At 34.2% G+C, this 18,875-nt stretch overlaps 1 protein-coding gene across 4 annotated transcripts; it reads left to right on the top strand.

Annotated features, from left to right (window-relative positions):
• The first annotated feature begins 8 nt into the window (after positions 1-8).
• LOC139769952 (ATP-binding cassette subfamily C member 4-like) lies at positions 9-17,102 on the top strand. Of its 4 annotated transcripts, none has more exons than XM_071701491.1 (17): positions 9-784; positions 5,629-5,739; positions 7,107-7,272; positions 8,102-8,332; positions 8,768-8,899; positions 9,890-10,081; positions 10,245-10,553; positions 10,679-11,176; positions 11,495-11,800; positions 12,481-12,669; positions 13,045-13,537; positions 13,839-14,069; positions 14,240-14,479; positions 14,806-15,068; positions 15,136-15,575; positions 15,909-16,038; positions 16,512-17,102. In XM_071701491.1, exons 1-17 carry the CDS (start codon positions 711-713, stop codon positions 16,722-16,724), a joined length of 4,218 nt encoding a protein of 1,405 aa, XP_071557592.1. In that variant the 5' UTR covers positions 9-710; the 3' UTR covers positions 16,725-17,102. The 4 variants fall into 4 exon arrangements, with proteins under 4 accessions (XP_071557592.1, XP_071557591.1, XP_071557594.1 ...); XM_071701490.1 differs by having other exon boundaries at positions 9-808; XM_071701492.1 differs by lacking the exon at positions 9-784 and adding an exon at positions 1,313-4,247.
• Positions 17,103-18,875: the final 1,773 nt, after the last annotated feature.

Raw genomic sequence — 18,875 nt, 5'->3', positions numbered from 1 at the left:
ATTTATTGCAATAATTATTACCACACATGCCTGTGATTTCGAACTGATAAAGACGTCAGCCCGTCTCAGATTACAGAGATGTCCAGATTTGAATTCTGGCTGAGGTCATATTTTTCACAATAAATTTGTTATAGTTTGTTTCCAAGAGATGTTTATTTAGCTTTATGATTATTAAATTAATTATCAATTTAATTACGTGTACATTTTGTATTTAACTTGAGACTGTGTGTTTCAAGACCGACAGTACTCACGTGCAGTTTGCTGAGCTGCAAAAGATTGTATATTGCAAAAATATCATTTGGCACAGAGATCCAGCTCGACCAATAAAGAATATTTCTATTACTTGTAAAATTAAATTTTACTACAAGAATGGAATTAAACGAAAGGGAAGGAATGCGATACATGGAAAGAATCAAGTAAAATACAGCATGTAGAAAGAAAAAGAAGAAATGCATTACGTAACTGCAATTATACAACGTATGTAGGCCGATTATATTATCATTAACGTTTCTTAATTGTGGCACTTACCTATTGGTAATGCTTAAAGCCAATGACATAGTTTCCTGATGGTTTCAGTAAAGAATTGACTGTTAAAAAGCGTGCTTCGAGACGGCAAAAAAAAAGGAAAAATTCTTCATTCATTGTTTGATTGTTTTCATTCTTTTCCTACATTAGTTTGAAGTCGACAAATTTATAGATAGTGCGAAAACATGGATAAGGACACGACTGACATGAAGCCAAACCCCAAGGAGACCGCGAATATCTTCAGTATTCTATTCTTCTGGTTTGTTATCTCTCCGTGTGCAATGTGCGCATACGTTCATGTTTGACGCTATTCTTTTCTACCTTAAAGTATTTTTAAAAATCTGAAAAAATTCACAAAACATTTGTCTACATTGTAGTTGACGATTTTATAGTTATTTTGATAAACATCGTTTATTTAGTATTTTCTGGCAGGCTTGCAAGTTTTACAGTTACGAGCAGATATCATTTTGGCCATAGACCCACGGAAGGATATGCACACGGAGAGCTAAAAGAATAGGCGTTGAAAAAAGACCGAAACGTCTTGGCTTCTTATAAAAATTTTAATTTTCGCAAAACAGGAAAGATTTAAAAAAGGCGGAAATATTCCTTTTTTTTTTAGAAAGAAAAACTTTTTTAAAGAAGAAGAATGTTCTTCTTGAAAGCGAAATTGGGTAAAAGACTTTAGAAGGCCATCACCCTCCGATTTTAATGTTACAGGTAGTAATATTTGTTAAATGTAGTTTATATATATATATATATATATATATATAGATCTATATATATATATAGAACCACTAGTGCGGAATTGTGGAAATGCTTATTTTTTGAAAAATTGCAATTCTAATTATTTAGCTTAATTGTCGTATAATATTAAGTAGGCTTGATCACTTAGAGAATACTATACTATAAATTTTATAGCCACCAGCTTCGTAGTGTTCCTAAGATGCGGTTTTGTAATTGCATCGCACATGAGAAGAATCGAATAATTAAAATTAAAATTTTAATTCGGCTTAATTAACGTCTTTCAAGGTTTTAATATAAAAAAATAATTATAATTTAAAACAATTTTTGCTGAAATATTCATTTTATTAGTGTATTAGAAAACTGAATGTAGGGGAGACCGGGGCGAAGTCGGCCCCGGGGCGGAATCGTTTTGGCAATTATCTCGAAATCTGTATGTTGTGTGAACTCGCCATTAATACTGTAAGCGCGGCTTATGGTGCCCACGTGACCAACGGAGTTTAGTGAGATTACGTGCCATGTTGTGATTTTTATCGAAGCAAACGTGTTTTCGCAGGTCGAAAGTAAAATTTCTTCCGCGTCGAAAGTTTGTAATATCTTAAGTATTATTGTCTCTCCGAATCTCAAAGTAAGCGATTCTAAAGAGTAATGCATGCTGAACACGAATCCAGTGCAGTTTTTTTATTTTCATTGATTTCTATTATTTTATAAGCAAACAAAACTTAAAACTTGTGTTCGGCGAAGTCGTTTCCAAGCCAAAACGAAGTCAAGAAAGCTAAATAATATGTGCTGCGTATGCTCGGAGATAATAGAAAACAGAGCCGATGAAAAACAGTGCATTTCTTGCAGGCCTTAAGGCACACAACGAGTGCGTGCGCTCGTCAGACTCTGTTTTTACATGCTTTAACTGTTAGCAAAAAAGAAAATTGATTTTCTTGAAATTATTTTCCGTTTTCCATTTTTCTACTAAAAAACAATGAATAAAGTGTATTCTATTATTTTTTATGATCAAAATTATGTATCTTTATTGAAAATCCAGTCCGAGAATGAAGACACGACTTTGCCCCGGGAATTTTGACTTTTCGATTTTTGCACCTTTGTCGTTTTTACTCTATACCGGTTGAACAAAGCGACGCCGACGTAGACCAAAAATGCCTATATAAATTTTGTAGCCAAGGATTCACTCTTTACAATGCAATGGTATGCTATATTTCACTCAAATTATTTATTTTGTTGTTAAAGATCGGCACCGAAAAAAAAGGGCCGACTTCGTCCCGGTCTCCCCTACAGTGTTTATAAGAATAAAAAAACCAAAAAATTAAAGAAGCTTGTTTTTTTACCTTTTTTGCACTGTGAGCACCTCGCCTCACGTAAAAAGTTGGAAACTCATGTGGAACCATTTTATGTTAAGAATAATCGCTGTACTTGCAAGGAGAAAGAATTGAACCATATAATTGGCTTGTATAATAAATATCATTTCTTGTTTATTTTTATAACAATGATATTTTGACAACTGCACTGTATGTACAGTTTCTTAATGCACTAACAAAATAAAATATTTCAGCAAAATATTTTTATATTATAATTTTTTTTATATTAGAATTTTGAAAAATATTAATTAAGCCGGCCGAATAATTAAAATTAGAATTTCTCGAAAACTAGTAGCTCCGATTACTTTTAGTAAATACTACGTACCTGTAAAATTTTATAAAAATTAAAGATTTATAGCCTTCTAAAGTTAAGCTCGAAATTGTATTGTTCCGAAAAATAAAAAATCTTCATATTTTGAAGACAGAATTTTTCCTCTTCAAAATAAAGAATATTTTCGCTTGCATTACGTTAGCTATTTTTCTAACAACATATTTTACGTTATACTGTTTATCTAAAGAGAATGGAAAATTGCGTAAAATTTTATCTCGCTATTTAGAAAATTGGTGTGCAATTTACGTCGAGTCATACCCTCGTATCTATTTTTACGTATCAGCTATCACTAGGCATAATTACTTATATCCTTTCATGTCTACGGCATTTTATATTAAATTTTATATATTATTATTAACACACACACCCACAGTTCATATTGTATGTATTATATTGTACTATGTTGTATCGCCATTATCGCACATAAAGGGATTTATTTCTTTTCCTATATCTCTCAGACAATTTCGACTTTATAAACCAATCACACCTACAAAGTAAATTTACAATGGAAGATACATGTATATCTAATAACGTATATAATAAGTGTTCAAAGTATAACACTTCCTGTCATACATATACAGCCATAAACAAACAAATTTATTATAATACACCCCTTTTCTTCTGAATATCTTGAAATTGAATGAGTGTAAGCTTTTTGTTGTTTTCATCCTATATTGGCCTTGTGAATAGTTCAAACAATGAGGTACAAAGTCCATCCGAAGTGAACAGTTTTCTGAGTAATATTGCTGTTTCTCTAAGAAAGATAATGGACTTTGTATCTCAACTGTTCGAACCATTCACAAGATCAATAAGGATGATGAAGACAGACTCGATAATTCATCTCAAGTATTCATGCCAAGATATTCAGAAGAAACAGGGGTATTAATACAAAATAATTTTGTCTACGACTGTATATTTGTCATATATTTATTGATAGAAGAAGAAAAATAAAAAAACCATTGCTTTTAGAACAGTCTTTAAGCTGTAGTATAATAAAGTATACCGATTGTGTGAACAGGTGGATGCGAGAATTATTCATCAAATAAATAATTAAATTTATTGCGAAAAATATTACCTCAGCCAGGCGAAGTAAATGTTAGTTATTTGGTTTGAACATACACCTTTAATTGACTGAAAATCAATGTTTCCACCTTATTATTGTTTGTCATCTTAATACATGTTATTGCGCTAAATATTACTACATGCCTCAGTGGTTGAATTGGTACGACATGACACCCGTCACGGAATGAGGGAGGTTCCAGGTTCGAACCCTGGCTGAGGTAATATTTTTCGCAATAAATTTAATTATTTAATTAAGATGCTTATATTATAAGCATCTAAAATTACATCAACTTTAGAATGACCAAAATCCTTGGTCGAAACTCGGTGACGATTTGTCACGACGATTATAATCGTTACCACGATTATAATCATTGTCAGTATAGTCAATTAAATTCTCAATTGTGTTAATTAATTATTGACTGGCGAAGTAAATGTTACTTATTTGCCTATTTGTTAAATTTTTCCTTTCAAAAATATAATTTGCTTTATCTATTATGTATAATAGCTTTAAGAGCCTTTTTTGAAACATTTAAATTTATATTGCACTAATTTATTATTACACAAAATAAATTATTTTATCCATGCACATATATCCACTTATTTACTTAAATTAATTTTGTCCTACCGGTCTTAATCTATTTGTCATCGGACAAATCTGAGCTTAGAAAACTTCCAACAGTTGCAAAATAAGCGGCGTTCTGCTGAACCATTGAAAGAACATTTATACGTGTGTTCCGTTTTGAAGAACTTCCTGAACTGGTACACATCAGTAATGTAGTTAAGTTAGAGTGAGACAAGTATATTTTGTTTCACTTTAACTTATTGCATGAATGTGCACCAGTTCAGGAATTTCTTCGAAAAAGAATAGACGTCATAGATGGTATATGCATAAGCTTCCTGAACATTCTCACGCATGTCTCAAAGACGTCATAAACACGTTCAAAAGACGTGAAAAGTAGGAATTTTAAATGTCTTTATCTAAAATGTCTTTATCATTAAAACAAAACGTTTCTATAATAGTTTTTTAAACGTTATTTTATCGAAAAAGAAACGTTCCATTGAACGTTTTTCGAATGGACAGTTTTACTCATGAGAAACGTTTCTAGAAATCGGTCATAAAACGTTTCGGAAAAACGCTTATAAAACATTTTTGAAACGTGTATGTGCTACCTGGGATATATAGGCACCCTTTTTCTTCTGAATATCTTGGAACTGAATGAGCGTTTTTGCTGAATGAGCGAACTGCTTTTTGTTGTTTTCATATATTGCCCTTGTGAATAGTTCAAACAATTGAGGAACAAAGTCCATCCGAAGTTAACAGTTTTCTGAGTAATATTGAGTAATATTCTGAGTAATGTTTCCCTAAGAAAGATAATGGACTTTGTACCTCAACTGTTCGAAACAATCACAGGATCAATAAGGATGAAAATAGAAAACTCATTCATCCCAAGATATTCAGAAGAAACAAGGGTGCCTAATAATTTTGTCTATAGCTGTTGTCATATATTTATTGAAATAGAAGAAGAAAAAGAAAGAAACCATTGCTTTTTAGAACAGTCTTTAAGCTGTAGTATAATCAAGTATACCGATTGTGGACAGGTGGATGCGAGAATTATTTATGAAAGGCGCTAAGCGTGATTTAGAGGAATCTGATATTTATCGACCAATAAAAGCGGACGAGTCTGAAAAACTGACCGATCATCTCGAGAAGTGAGTATCGCCTACACTGGAGACAATCGAACATACGTTAACGCTTGTAACGCTTACTGCCGTTCTATATCTGTATAGAATATAATAAATAAAGCTTAATTATTTTAGAAATACAAGCGCAATTTATGTTATATTCAATATATACAATATATTTTGGACATTTATTGTATTTTGTGGCAACATTATTTTTCATTACTCCTTAAAAGAATGTATCGAAATACGAAGAAAGTAAAGTCATAAAACATTATGTGATTTGTAACTTAGCTGGGGGTGCTGTGCGATGGACCTTGCTTCGCGTGGAAAGTTGAAAACCTATGTGGTTACGTTTTATTTATGAAACTCCTTTTGTTAATAACTTCTTGTTTTAAACAACGAGTGACGATATTAAAAATGTAAACTTCTTTGATTTGTTTTTTTTTTTTTATAATAATATTTTAATAACTTAGGCTGCGTTCGGGGAGCGCGCTATTAGCGCTATTGCATTATTCTATCTTTATCGCTCATCAAGTGTAGAACAAGGATAGAATAAGCAAATAGCGCTAATAGCGCGCTCCCCGAACGCAGCCTTAGTACACGGAGAGATTTTTTTGTTATATTTTGTTATATACCCTAAAATTCACTACAAACTTGGGACAACTTGGCAACACACACACACACACCAAGGAATTTTTAAAATATACAAAAGACATTTTACAAACAACGTGATAAAAATTACCAAGCTGATTGGTAAATTTTGAAAAATTATTGAAATTACCTAGATATATTTTAGTAAAATTAATCAAACATATTTTATATTTTATAATGTAATAAATATTAATATTTTTTATTATGGTAGATATTAATCAGAATAGCTCGCATAAAATTCTTGGTGGTACATGTTGTCCCACAACTATCGTGATTTCAGGGTAAATTTTAAGAGAAAATTCTCTCCGTGTATGTACAATTTCCTAATACACTAATAAAATGAACCATTTCGGCACAATACTTTTTATTTCTAATTATTTTTTCATATCGAATAATAAAAATTTGAATATCTCGGAAACTAAATGTATCCGTGTATTCGCACTTGTGGCATTCGAATACATTTAGTAAGTCTTACATGCTTGTAAAATTTATCAAAATCGGGTCTGCGTCGGATGCAGACGTTTAGGCGATCCTTTTCTCACGCACGATGAATTACGAAATCCCATGTTAGAAACATCACGAGATTAAAATTTATAGTATTTTTTTTAAGTAACATTAATCTTAAAGCGCATTATAATTTCAAAAACGTCTTTCAATTGACAAATTTGTCAATTCCCATTTCGTATTTCTGAAGGGATTGTTATCCGAGAGCTCGAGCGTGTAACGCTTTTTTTTTCGTCCAGGTACTGGAATCGCGAGCTGGACAAATTGAAGAACCTGGAATACACTGTGGATAAAGACGGGCAGAAAGTGCCACTAAAAAAAAACGCTCGTCCGAGATTATACAAGGCGATCTTCAACGCTTTTTGGTTGCCATATTTTATAATCGGAATCGGCATACTTATCCAAGTATATCGCTATTTTTGAAAAAAAAAAATATGATCTTAATAACTGCAATACTTTATTTACTTTATTAGATAAATCGATGTCGAAATATATTGAAAATATGATAATTGCCCCAATTTAGAACTCTGCAAAACTATTGCAAATAAAAATTTTACAATACATGTATCTTACATAATTTTTTTGTATAATTGAATTACAAAGTTAGTTTGTTAAAAAATTGTTATTTTCAAAAATTGTTTAAACGATAATTATTTAAATAAAAAAAAATTTTATTAAAAAACACCTTTAATCCTATGTATTAAATCCACTATTAAAATTCTTACTATTCGTAATAATTTTGCGGAGGTCCAGAATGGAATAACAATCGTCGTACTTTATGTGCGATCGTACACCAACTTTTAACAACAAAGCGCGCCTGAGGTTCGATAGTGCCTGTAGTAAAAAATTTTATAATCTCATATTGAAATATAATGTTCAAGCTTAAATTTGAATCGTTAAGTCTTTCGTACATCGGATTTATCAGCTCCAAATTATCAAAAATGGTCAAAAACGCGTTTTTGAGGAGATTTAACTCTATTTTTCTCGTGAACCTGACGTGATAACCGGACGTTTTTGTCTTCATATTCGATTTTAGCGCACAAATACTATAGAAAACTACTTTTCTTTTCCAGAATGCAAAATCACGTAAACTTGTGTAATTGTTAATTTAAGATATCTCTCTCTCTCTCTCTCTCTCTCTCTCTCTCTCTCTTTCTTCTTTTTCTTCTTCTTCTTAGATAGAGTTAAATTTATAAGCCTGTGAATCGTTAAATTTCAACGTTCTTGCTTTCAGTGCAGCGTGGTACGCGTCGCGATACCGATCTTTCAGGGTTGGATCATCAACTACTTCGCCAGAAACTCGATCGGAAAGTACAAGACAGAGATGCACGAAGTGCTAATCTACATCGTTTCCATAATCATTTGCAATATTATCTCTGTTCTAATGATACACCAGATGAGGCTGCTGTCGCAGCAGATCGGCATGAGAGTACGCGTCTCCTGCAGTTCCCTCCTCTACCGAAAGGTATATAATGTTGTAGATTAATTTGCGAGTCCATGTCCTGATCCAAGTTTATTCTAGGGAGAAAGAGCACTCTTTTCTAGCTGGAAAAGTTGTTTTTGCCATAATTAATTGTAAAGTAATAATTATATGACATTTAATGAATCGTTAGATCAACGTAAAAAATTGATCAATGTTGGAAAATATTGTCGTATATATAAGTTAGTCTTCGTCTGATTGTGAGTAGAAGATCAATTTCGATGCCGAAAAAAATTAATTTAAACCAATTATTTTTAATGCTTAAAAAAAGTGCGCGGGTTATATTTATTTGGTGATTTACATGTGACGTTCATTTAAAGAAAGTAGGATAGAATTCGATATCAGAAAGAATGTTGTTCACTAAATATATTGTATATTATGTAGTAGTGGACCCTATAATTTTTTCCAAAACTGTTGCAGTTATTACGATTGAACAGAGCATCCATAAACCAAATCAGTACTGGACAGATCACGAATATTCTCAGCAATGACGTCAGTCGCTATGATGATTTATCGATGTTCCTGAATTTCATATGGATCGTGCCTATTCAGGTAATTCTTCATCTCGTGAAAAATATTCGCGTGTGCATTCCGAGAATATTCCAATATAATTAATATCAAAAACGCTTATCCCTTTCTTTATATAAATAGATTAATATATTTAATCTCTTTTGTTTCCTCATAAAGAAAGCTTTGTTTTCGTGAAAAACACTTTTTTTCAGTTTTCTATGTCAACGTGTTCAGAATGTTTTAAAACGTCGAAAAATCATCTTTACAAAATGTCGCGCGCGCGCGTGTTTGTGTGTGTGTGTGTGTGTGTGTGTGTGTGTGTGTGTGTGTGTGTGTGTGTGTGTGTGTGCATGTACGGATTTGATGTCCGTGTTTGCTTTAACTTCCGCAAATTTTGAGATATTGGGCTGATTTTTTTTTTAATCGATAAAGTATCATTAAAGGAAGGTTAGTATTGAATTTGGTGATAATCGATGAAAAGATTCTTTTTTTTATAAAATTTTGAATAAAGAAAAGCTAATTAAGGACCTGCCTCGGGTTCTAAAGTCCAATGGTACCTAGAAGAGGACGGAGTAAAATTTCTGTGAAAATTATATATAAATGACAAAAGTGTGTAAATTAGGAATTTGCACATTGCTTCATCAACATTTTACTGCCGCGTACATGAAGCTTCCTATATAAAGAAGCCGAACTAATAAATAGATACTAATAATTATACATCAAATAAAATACAAGCTTTCTAAGAAAAGCTTTGTGAGCGCAATAAAATGTTGATAAAGCAATGTTTAAATTTCTAATTTGCACACTAAAAAATGGTGAGAAAGCAATGTCCAAATTCTTAATTCTTTTAAATTATTAATAGGTATGTCTAATAGTTATAATCTAATTCATAGCATGTTATACATATCCATATCTATTTATATGCAATTTATAGTTCCACTAATTAACTGTGAAGATATAGAATATCTACTTTCTTTTATGTTCACATTGCTTTTCAAAAACATCTGTTAAGATTGACCGTTTCTCTTGTAGATCATGATCATAGGAACTATTATGTGGCAAAATATTGGCATTTCCAGTCTTCTCGGCATCGGAACGCTGATGATCATCGCCTTAGTGATACAAGGGATCATCAGCTTGTTGAGCCGCAAAATTAGAGCTATGATCGCGCCACTGACCGACCGAAGAGTGCAGCTGATGAGCGAACTCGTAGCCGGGATACAGGTATCCTCGAATATTTGATAATTAAGTTACTTTGTTGTTAAACAACCAAAAACGAGTGAAGATGCTAACGTTCAAGTGTCAAATTCGACTGCCAAATGAGATTGCCAATGCTAAGAAAACAATTTTGTGAAACAAACTTGCAAGATCATAATTTTTGTTTCAGGTGGTAAAGATGTACGTTTGGGAGAAACCGTTCAGCAAGATCGTGTCGGTGACCAGAGAGCTGGAAATCAAAGGGAACAAATTCTCGTCATACGTGTTCGCCGCATGTTTGGCCATAACAGCCTTCACCGATCGACTGGCCCTCTATTTCACTTTGATAATGTTCGTCCTAAGTGGAAATGACTTGACTGCCGACGTTACCTTCGTAACATCGACGTACTTCATTATTTTTAAAGTGACCGTCGCGGTGAGCTTTCCACTGGCGCTGGTAAAGCTGGGCGAATCAATAGTGTCTACGAACCGATTGGAGGTGCATATTGTCACATTATATTTCCAAATTCGCGATAAACTATTAAATCAATTGTTTTACAATATATCCCATAGTTTGACTGGCACATACTTACGTAATTATTAAAATGCGCTTAATTGGTACAGGACTTTCTGCTGATGGACGAAGTGAACATGGAACGTTTAGAGAAGACGCCGCAGTTACAGGATAAATTTCAGAAACCAAACGAACCGACTAATGTGGAGAATCAAACAGACATCAGATACATTTTGGAAAATAGGAGTAACGTTCTTTCGGAGCTTCAGGGAACTTCTGACCTTCCGGTCTGCGTGAAGCTTCAGCAAGTTTCCGCCAATTGGATCAACGGCCAATTGCCGCCGACTTTGTGCAATATCAACTTGACCATCAACCCGGGCCAGTTATGCGCTGTGGTCGGCGCCGTGGGCTCCGGCAAATCGTCTCTGTTACATCTACTGCTGAAGGAGTTGGATCCCGACGCGGGTTCAGTGGCTCTCACTCAGAGCTCCTCGAAGAATAGTTTTCTGCGTATCTCCTACGCCAGCCAGGACCCTTGGCTCTTCAGCGGTACTGTGAGAGACAACATACTCTTTGGTCAGCCCTACGACAAGGCCAGATATAATCAGGTAATTTTCAGACAGTTATTGTATAATATTCATGTATCCCTGCTATTGTACGTATATATTGATAACTTTTTTTTGCATCTTTACACAATTTTCATATCCTTCAGTCTTTTGCTTCAACCATTAAACGTGAATCGTCATTGATTTATCAATGAAAAAAGATATGTCTCAGCGACTACTATAAATTTTTTTTCAAATCTTTAATCTGTATGATTCCATCTATATAAAAGAAGGAATAATGTCTAATATTTCTTAATTTCGAACTTTCTAGCATTTTATAAATGTTTCACACTCTTCACGATCGACTGGCAAACGTTTTAGGTGACAAATGTGTGCGCCTTGACGAAGGATTTCCGGCAGTTTCCACAAGGAGACATGACAATGGTCGGCGAAAGAGGTATAACCCTGTCGGGAGGCCAAAGAGCACGAGTCAATCTCGCGAGAGCGGTTTACAGGCAGGCGGATCTCTATCTGCTCGACGATCCCTTGAGCGCGGTGGACTCTCGTGTCGCCAGGCACCTCTACAGGAAGTGCATTACCGAGTATCTCCACAGCAAGACGAGAATACTCGTCACCCATCAGTTGCAATTTCTCAAACGCGCGGATCACATCGTCGTGTTGGATCGAGTGAGTGTCGCAGAGAATATTCTTCAATCGGTATTTCGATTTTTGTTTTATTGTTACATTCCAAATTTCAACTTTAAATCCATTTCCATCCAGACTTGATTCTATCAAATCATATAACAAACTTTAAAAATTTAGCGTGAAATTTGCCGAGTGAAGAGACATATGAAAAGACATACTGTATTATCAATACAGTCAATATAATATAATAACGTAATATAGTATAAAGATCAATATAGTATAATCATATTGGACTATCATTATAGTATAATGATCGTAAATAGAGATGTTTATCAAAGTCCACGTTAACAAAAAAGAACGTGCAAAATTCTTTAATAGATAAATATAATAAGAAGTTTTTGAATTCATATTAAAAGTTTTAAAGGTAAAACTGCATGAAAGGTCACGTCTCACCGATTTTAACGCCACTTAAATATGTTGTAGTGGAGGTTCCTCTGAGTAATTCTTCGCAAGAAAAAAAAAGTAAATGGCGTTCCCTTTATTTTCTGGCGAAGAATTACTCAGAAAAACCTTCCATACAACATATTTAAGTAACGTTGAAATCGGTGAGATGTGACCTTTTATGCAGTTTTACCGTTTTAAAATTCAAATATTTATAAATTTATATCTAAATCATAAATAATTACAAGAAATACTTAAACATCTTGATTTTATTTCCAAAGGGTTTTGTGAAGATGCAAGGAATCTATAACGAATTAGTACAATCAAATGAAGATTTCATTAGGATGTTGGACAATTTGAGTCACGAAGTACAGAAGAATGAACAGAACATGAGAAGAACCTTGGAAATGTCTACGAGACAAATGTCGATAACGCGACGTGATTCGGAATTATCGACCGCGAGTTCCATTGTAAGATAAACCTTATCTCTCGCCCTTTTTAGTTAAAAAACGGGAACCGTCGAAATTTTTTATATATCAAATTTGTTTAACACAAATACATTTGTAACGAGACAAGATAATTGAAAAAAGTCTATTTATATGACATATGTTCGCGTTAAAGATAATTAAAACAGATTTAGTTACTGATTAGCAACTAACAAAGTAAATTTAAAAAAATTTCCGAAGTATGTTATAACCAGAGAAGTTAAGTGGTTCCTAAATATTCATTAATTTTCTTAACATATTGTTTTCTTAATTGTTTTATGATCATAGCGCGACTATCTCTATCGAGCTGCGTCCGTTGCAAAAGTCAAGTAATTAGATTGTTATTTTGTTTTCGCGCAGCATTCGGACATTGGCGATTCGGATTATGCGGGGAACAGCCCGGAAGCCGAAATAATGGCACGCGGCCGAATGTCTGGCAAAGTGTACAAGGAATATTTCCATCACGGCGGCAACTACTTTACCCTGTTCATATTGCTGCTGCTCTTCGTCATCAGTCAGGTTGCAACAACAGGGAATGATTACTGGCTCGCATATTGGACCCACTTGGAGGATGTTAGGCGCATTGGAAACTCTAGTCAGACCAAACAGTTTGCAAACATGTACAACGATAGTTTCCTTGGGTCGATCTTCACGCTGAACCCAGACGGCCTGCTCAGTACTGTGGATGCTATATACGTATACACATTCTGCATCATCGCCTGTATTGTTACCATACTGCTCCGCAGCTTCCTCTTCATGAAAATCTGCATGAAATCGAGCTGCAACCTCCACAATTCCATGTTCTCCAATCTGTTGCAGGCGCGCATGTCCTTCTTCCACACTAATCCTTCTGGTGAGCAATAATCGCGAGATCACAATAGGCAAAGGAAATTGTCGCCCCGAAGAGAAATTTTGAAGAGTTTACGAATTTTTAAATCCGGAAGAAACAAGACTGACAAATTTTAGTCGAGTTCGAATTTGTCGGGTGGTTTTTATTTTTATCCTTATTCATAAAAGGGCTATGATGCGGGACGTTTGGCATAGATCCTTCTTCGAATATTTATAGTGTCAGAAATGTAAATCATTCAAACAACGGTTTTAATTCCCAGATTTCTGTTTAAGTCTTGTTTAAATTTATTGGTTTTTTGTTCTAGGGAGAATTTTAAACAGATTTTCGAAAGACTTGGGCACCGTAGACGAATACCTGCCCAAAATCATGTTAGAGACGTTCCAAGTGGTTTGCATAGTATGCGGTGTATTGACCATGGAGGCTATAATTAATCAATGGATGCTGATACCGATAGCAGTACTGGTCATCTTGTTTTACTTCGCGACGATATTCTACCTGAAAACCGCTCAAAACGTCAAACGTCTCGAAGGCGTAAGTAAGTATTGGAACGAGATACTATTTATTAGAAGGAACGAGACGGAATACGCGCGACTCATTTATTCCCTAACTCCTAGATTCCGTTTGACTTTTGCCATCAAACTTGGATCTGTATGTTCTCACGCAGAATTTGTAAGTTCCAGTTTAAATTTGCGTTTGCATTTTCAGCCAAGAGCCCGTTATTCTCGCATGTGAATGCTACGCTGAACGGCCTGCCAACGATCAGAAGCGGCGGCGTCGAAATCGAGAAGATGATGCGAAAACAGTTCGACATGTTGCAAGACCGTCACAGCGGCACGTGGTACCTCTTCTTAACAAGCTCGGCAGCCTTGAGTGTCTATACGGATCTAATTTTGTGCCTGTTCCTCGCCTTGATTTGCTTCTCCCTAGTATTGATGAATGAGAATGGTAAATTATAATTATTTAAAACATTTTTCTTTTGAAGATTAAGGGCCACTTCGACTAAACTCCGGTTAACTTCATCATTGGTCATTTCCAATGGACTAATCAACGATGACGTTAATCGGAGTTTGGTTGAAGTGGCCCTAAATATCCTTCACAACTTCGAAATATTTGGAGAAGATACAAAAAGCTACAACAAATTAATAGAATCTTTCGGGATTTAGGCTTCAGTATGAAGATTCTTTATTTCTGCGATGTTGGAAAATACATTTCGACAATCGTGAGGAATCATCGAGCTATTACTAATCCTTTCGTTTATTTTCATGATACAGACAGTGTAGAAGACAGTAAAGTAGGTCTGGCAATATCGCAATCGATTATCTTAATCGGTTACTGGCAACATGGCATGAAGCAGTCCTCCGAGACGATGTCGCTGATGACCTCCGTAGAAAGGCTACTCCAATACACGAATCTTCCCCAGGAGGGTCCCATTACCTCGGACAATCCGCCGCCGTCTACATGGCCGTCCCAAGGACAATTGATCTTAAAAAACGTCAGCATGAAGTATCACAGTGACGATCCACCGGTCTTGAAAGTAAGTAAACCGATCGTTCGTTTTTGCAGATACTTTATGTGTTTTATCACGCCGTCGCGCTTCGCAGAATCTGAACGTATCCATCGAGCCTGGCTGGAAAGTTGGGGTGGTGGGACGAACTGGCGCCGGCAAGTCCTCCTTGATCTCAGCGCTTTTCCGCCTATTCAACGAAGGTCTGGAGGGTGAGATTGAAATTGACGGTCGGGATACGAGCACGGTAGGCCTGAGCGAGCTGCGCTGCAAGATTTCCATCATACCGCAGGAACCAGTGCTTTTCTGCGAAAGTCTGCGTTACAATCTGGACCCGTTCAGTCAGTACGATGACGTAAAGCTGTGGGAGGTGCTGCGGCAGGTCGAGTTGAACGATACCGCATTGGATCAGGAAATCTTTTATGGCGGTCACAACTTCAGCGTCGGCCAGAGGCAGCTCATATGTTTGGCCAGGGCTATTCTAAGGAATAATCGCTTGCTCGTTCTCGATGAGGCCACGGCTAATATTGATTCGCAGTGAGTCGTTGACGATTTTTAGCAATAAAAATATGTTATAATATTATTTGGTAAAAATCAGATGGTTTTGTTTGGTTGATCGTTAACGAAAGAATAAATTATCATATAGATACTTCAAAATTTTTTTTAACAAAATATTAATTTTCCAAATAATTCAGTATCTCTCGGTATGGTGGAATGATGATTTATTTAGTAATAAATTAAGATTTTAGAAAAATAACAGACTGTCTGAATTGCATCAAATTTCCAGTAAGAGTTCTGTATAGCTGTAAAATGCTATCATAACTGATTTTTTAATCTATTTGCGAATTTTCTCCAAATGTCTTTTTCTAGCACCGATGCTTTAATTCAAGATACAATAAGGAGTACTTTTAAAGAATGCACCGTCATTACGATAGCACATCGTTTGAATACCATTATAGACAGCGATCGTATCATCGTAATGGAGAACGGTTCTATTGTGGTAGGTTTCTCTTCAATTAATAAAACGTATGTTAGAAAATATATGTTAGTGAAAATATTGATTTTAGTAAACTCAACTAAAAAGCGTTGTTTTCTTTGTAATTGCCTACAAACAAAATTTGTTTCTAATTATTCGTATCACAAAGTTAATAGCACAATACAATAGTTAATATTACAATAGTATAAATTGCTTGAAGAAAGAGAACGTTTACACACACATAAATAAAAATATAGAAGGATAACTATCGTACAATAAACTATCGTAAAAATTTAATGTCGGAGTCATTACATTTAGAATTGTTTAAAAAAGAAATAAAATTAAATAAATGAAGTTCTAATGTAAAGTATATCTATAAAAACGTTAAGATTTCCGAAAAATTCTTTTCTATAATTAAACGTGGTTTTTTCGCGGTTGATAACTCATTGGACAATACTTGATTCGTTGCTGAAAGAATAATTGTGTCACACCAACAGGAATTCGGTTGCCCGTACGAGCTGTTGCACGACAAACCAAAAGGCTACTTCTCGCAAATGGTGGAGAAAACGGACAATCAGATGGCACGAAGTCTTCTGGAACAGGCGAAGAAGGCTTGCGAGAAGAACAACGATCATTGTGAATTGAACATATCGGCGCAAAATACCGAAAGCGAGAGCGATGTCACAATCATAGAACAATCCACTTTGTAGATTTTGTATCATGCCAAAAAAATATATCTACATATATTTAATCATATACATATATTTTATTGTATACAGGGTAATTCAAAATGTTGTTGACAAACTTAAGAATCGTATAGAAATGTCGGAATAGGGTAACTTTTGACTAGGAACCTATTTGTCAAGAAAGAAAAGAATAAAAAGAAAAAGGAATGTTGTAAGAAGATTACATAAATCGACGATAAGCTGTGGTTGTATGTTTAGTGTATTACATGTCAATTTCTTTATTCTCTTTTTAGTTTTAATTTAAACTAAATAATTAATAAAATGTTCGTTTGTCTCCTTAAATAAATTTTTCCAGCTGAACTTTGACTAGAAGATAAGTTGCTAATAAAAGATATAAGTTTATTTCTTTGTGTTGTCAATAATAAGAATTTTTAAATCTTACAATTAAATAATCAGTAAATGATAAGGAGAGACTGTAATGACGGTTTTCCTTATCATTATTCACTATTTATTGCAATAATTATTACCACACACGCCTCTGTGATTTCGAATTGATAAAGACGTCTGCCCGCCCCAGGTTACAGGGATGTCCAGATTTGAATTCTGGCTGAGGTCATATTTTTCACAATAAATTTGTTATAGTTTGTTTCCAAGAGATGTTTATTTAGCTTTATGATTATTAAATTAATTATCAATTTAATTACGTGTACACTTCGTCTTTAACTTGAGACTGTGTTTCCGGTTCAAGACCGACAGTACTCACGTGCAGTTTACTGAGCTGCAAAAGATTGTATATTGCAAAAATATATCATTTGGCACAGAGATCCAGCTCGACCAATAAAGAATATTTCTATTACTTGTAAAATTAAATTTTACTACAAGAATGGAATTAAACGAAAGGGAAGGAATGCGATACATGGAAAGAATCAAGTAAAATACAGCATGTAGAAAGAAAAAGAAGAAATGCATTACGTAACTGCAATTATACAACGTATGTAGGCCGATTATATTATCATTAACGTTTCTTAATTGTGGCACTACCTATTGGTAATGCTTAAAGCCAATGACATAGTTTCCTGATGGTTTCAGTAAAGAATTGACTGTTAAAAAGCGTGCCTCGAGACGGCAAAGAAAAAGGAAAAATTCTTCATTCATTGTTTGATTGTTTTCATTCTTTTTCTATATTAGTTTGAAGTCGTCAAATTTATAGATAGTGCGAAAACATGGATAAGGACACGACTGACATGAAGCCAAACCCCAAGGAGACCGCGAATATCTTCAGTATTCTATTCTTCTGGTTTGTTATCTCTCCGTGTGCAATGTGCGCATACGTTCATGTTTGACGCTATTCTTTTCTATCTTAAAGTATTTTTAAAAATCTGAAAAAATTCACAAAACATTTGTCTACATTGTAGTTGACGATTTTATAGTTATTTTGATAAACATAGTTTATTTAGTATTTTCTGGCAGGCTTGCAAGTTTTACAGTTACGAGCAGATATCATTTTGGCCATAGACCTACGGAAGGATATGTACACGGAGAGCTAAGATTCGTATTCGTAAAAGAATAGGCGTTGAAAAAAGACCGAAACGTCTTGGCTTCTTATAAAAATTTTAATTTTCGCAAAACAGGAAAGATTTTAAAAAGGCGGAAATATTCCTTTTTTTTAGAAAGAAAAACTTTTTTAAAGAAGAAGAATGTTCTTCTTGAAAGCGAAATTGGGTAAAAGACTTTAGAAGGCCATCACCCTCCGATTTTAATGTTACAGGTAGTAATATTTATTAAATGTAGTTTAGAACCACTAGTGCGGAGTTGTGGAAATGCTTATTTTTTGAAAAATTGCAATTTTAATTATTTAGCTTAATTATCGTATAATATTAAGTAGGCTTGACGTCACTTAGAGAATACTATACTATAAATGTTATAGTCACCAGCCTCGTAGTGTTCCTAACATGCGGTTTTGTAATTGCATCGCACGTGAGAACAGTCGAATAATTAAAATTCAAATTTTAATTCGGCTTAATTAACGTCTTTCAATGTTTTAATATAAAAAAATAATTATAATTCAAAACAATTTTTGCTGAAATATTCATTTTATTAGTGTATTAGAAAACTGTATGTGTTTATAAAATAAAATAAAAGAACCAAAAAATTAAAGAAGCTTATTTTTTTACC

Source organism: Temnothorax nylanderi, unplaced genomic scaffold (assembly GCF_030848795.1).
Source record: "Temnothorax nylanderi isolate EJ_2023f unplaced genomic scaffold, tnyl_v1.0 TNYL_tig0026_pilon, whole genome shotgun sequence".
Taxonomy (NCBI): Eukaryota; Metazoa; Arthropoda; class Insecta; order Hymenoptera; family Formicidae; genus Temnothorax; species Temnothorax nylanderi.
This window is presented reverse-complemented; position numbering and strand designations above follow the sequence as displayed.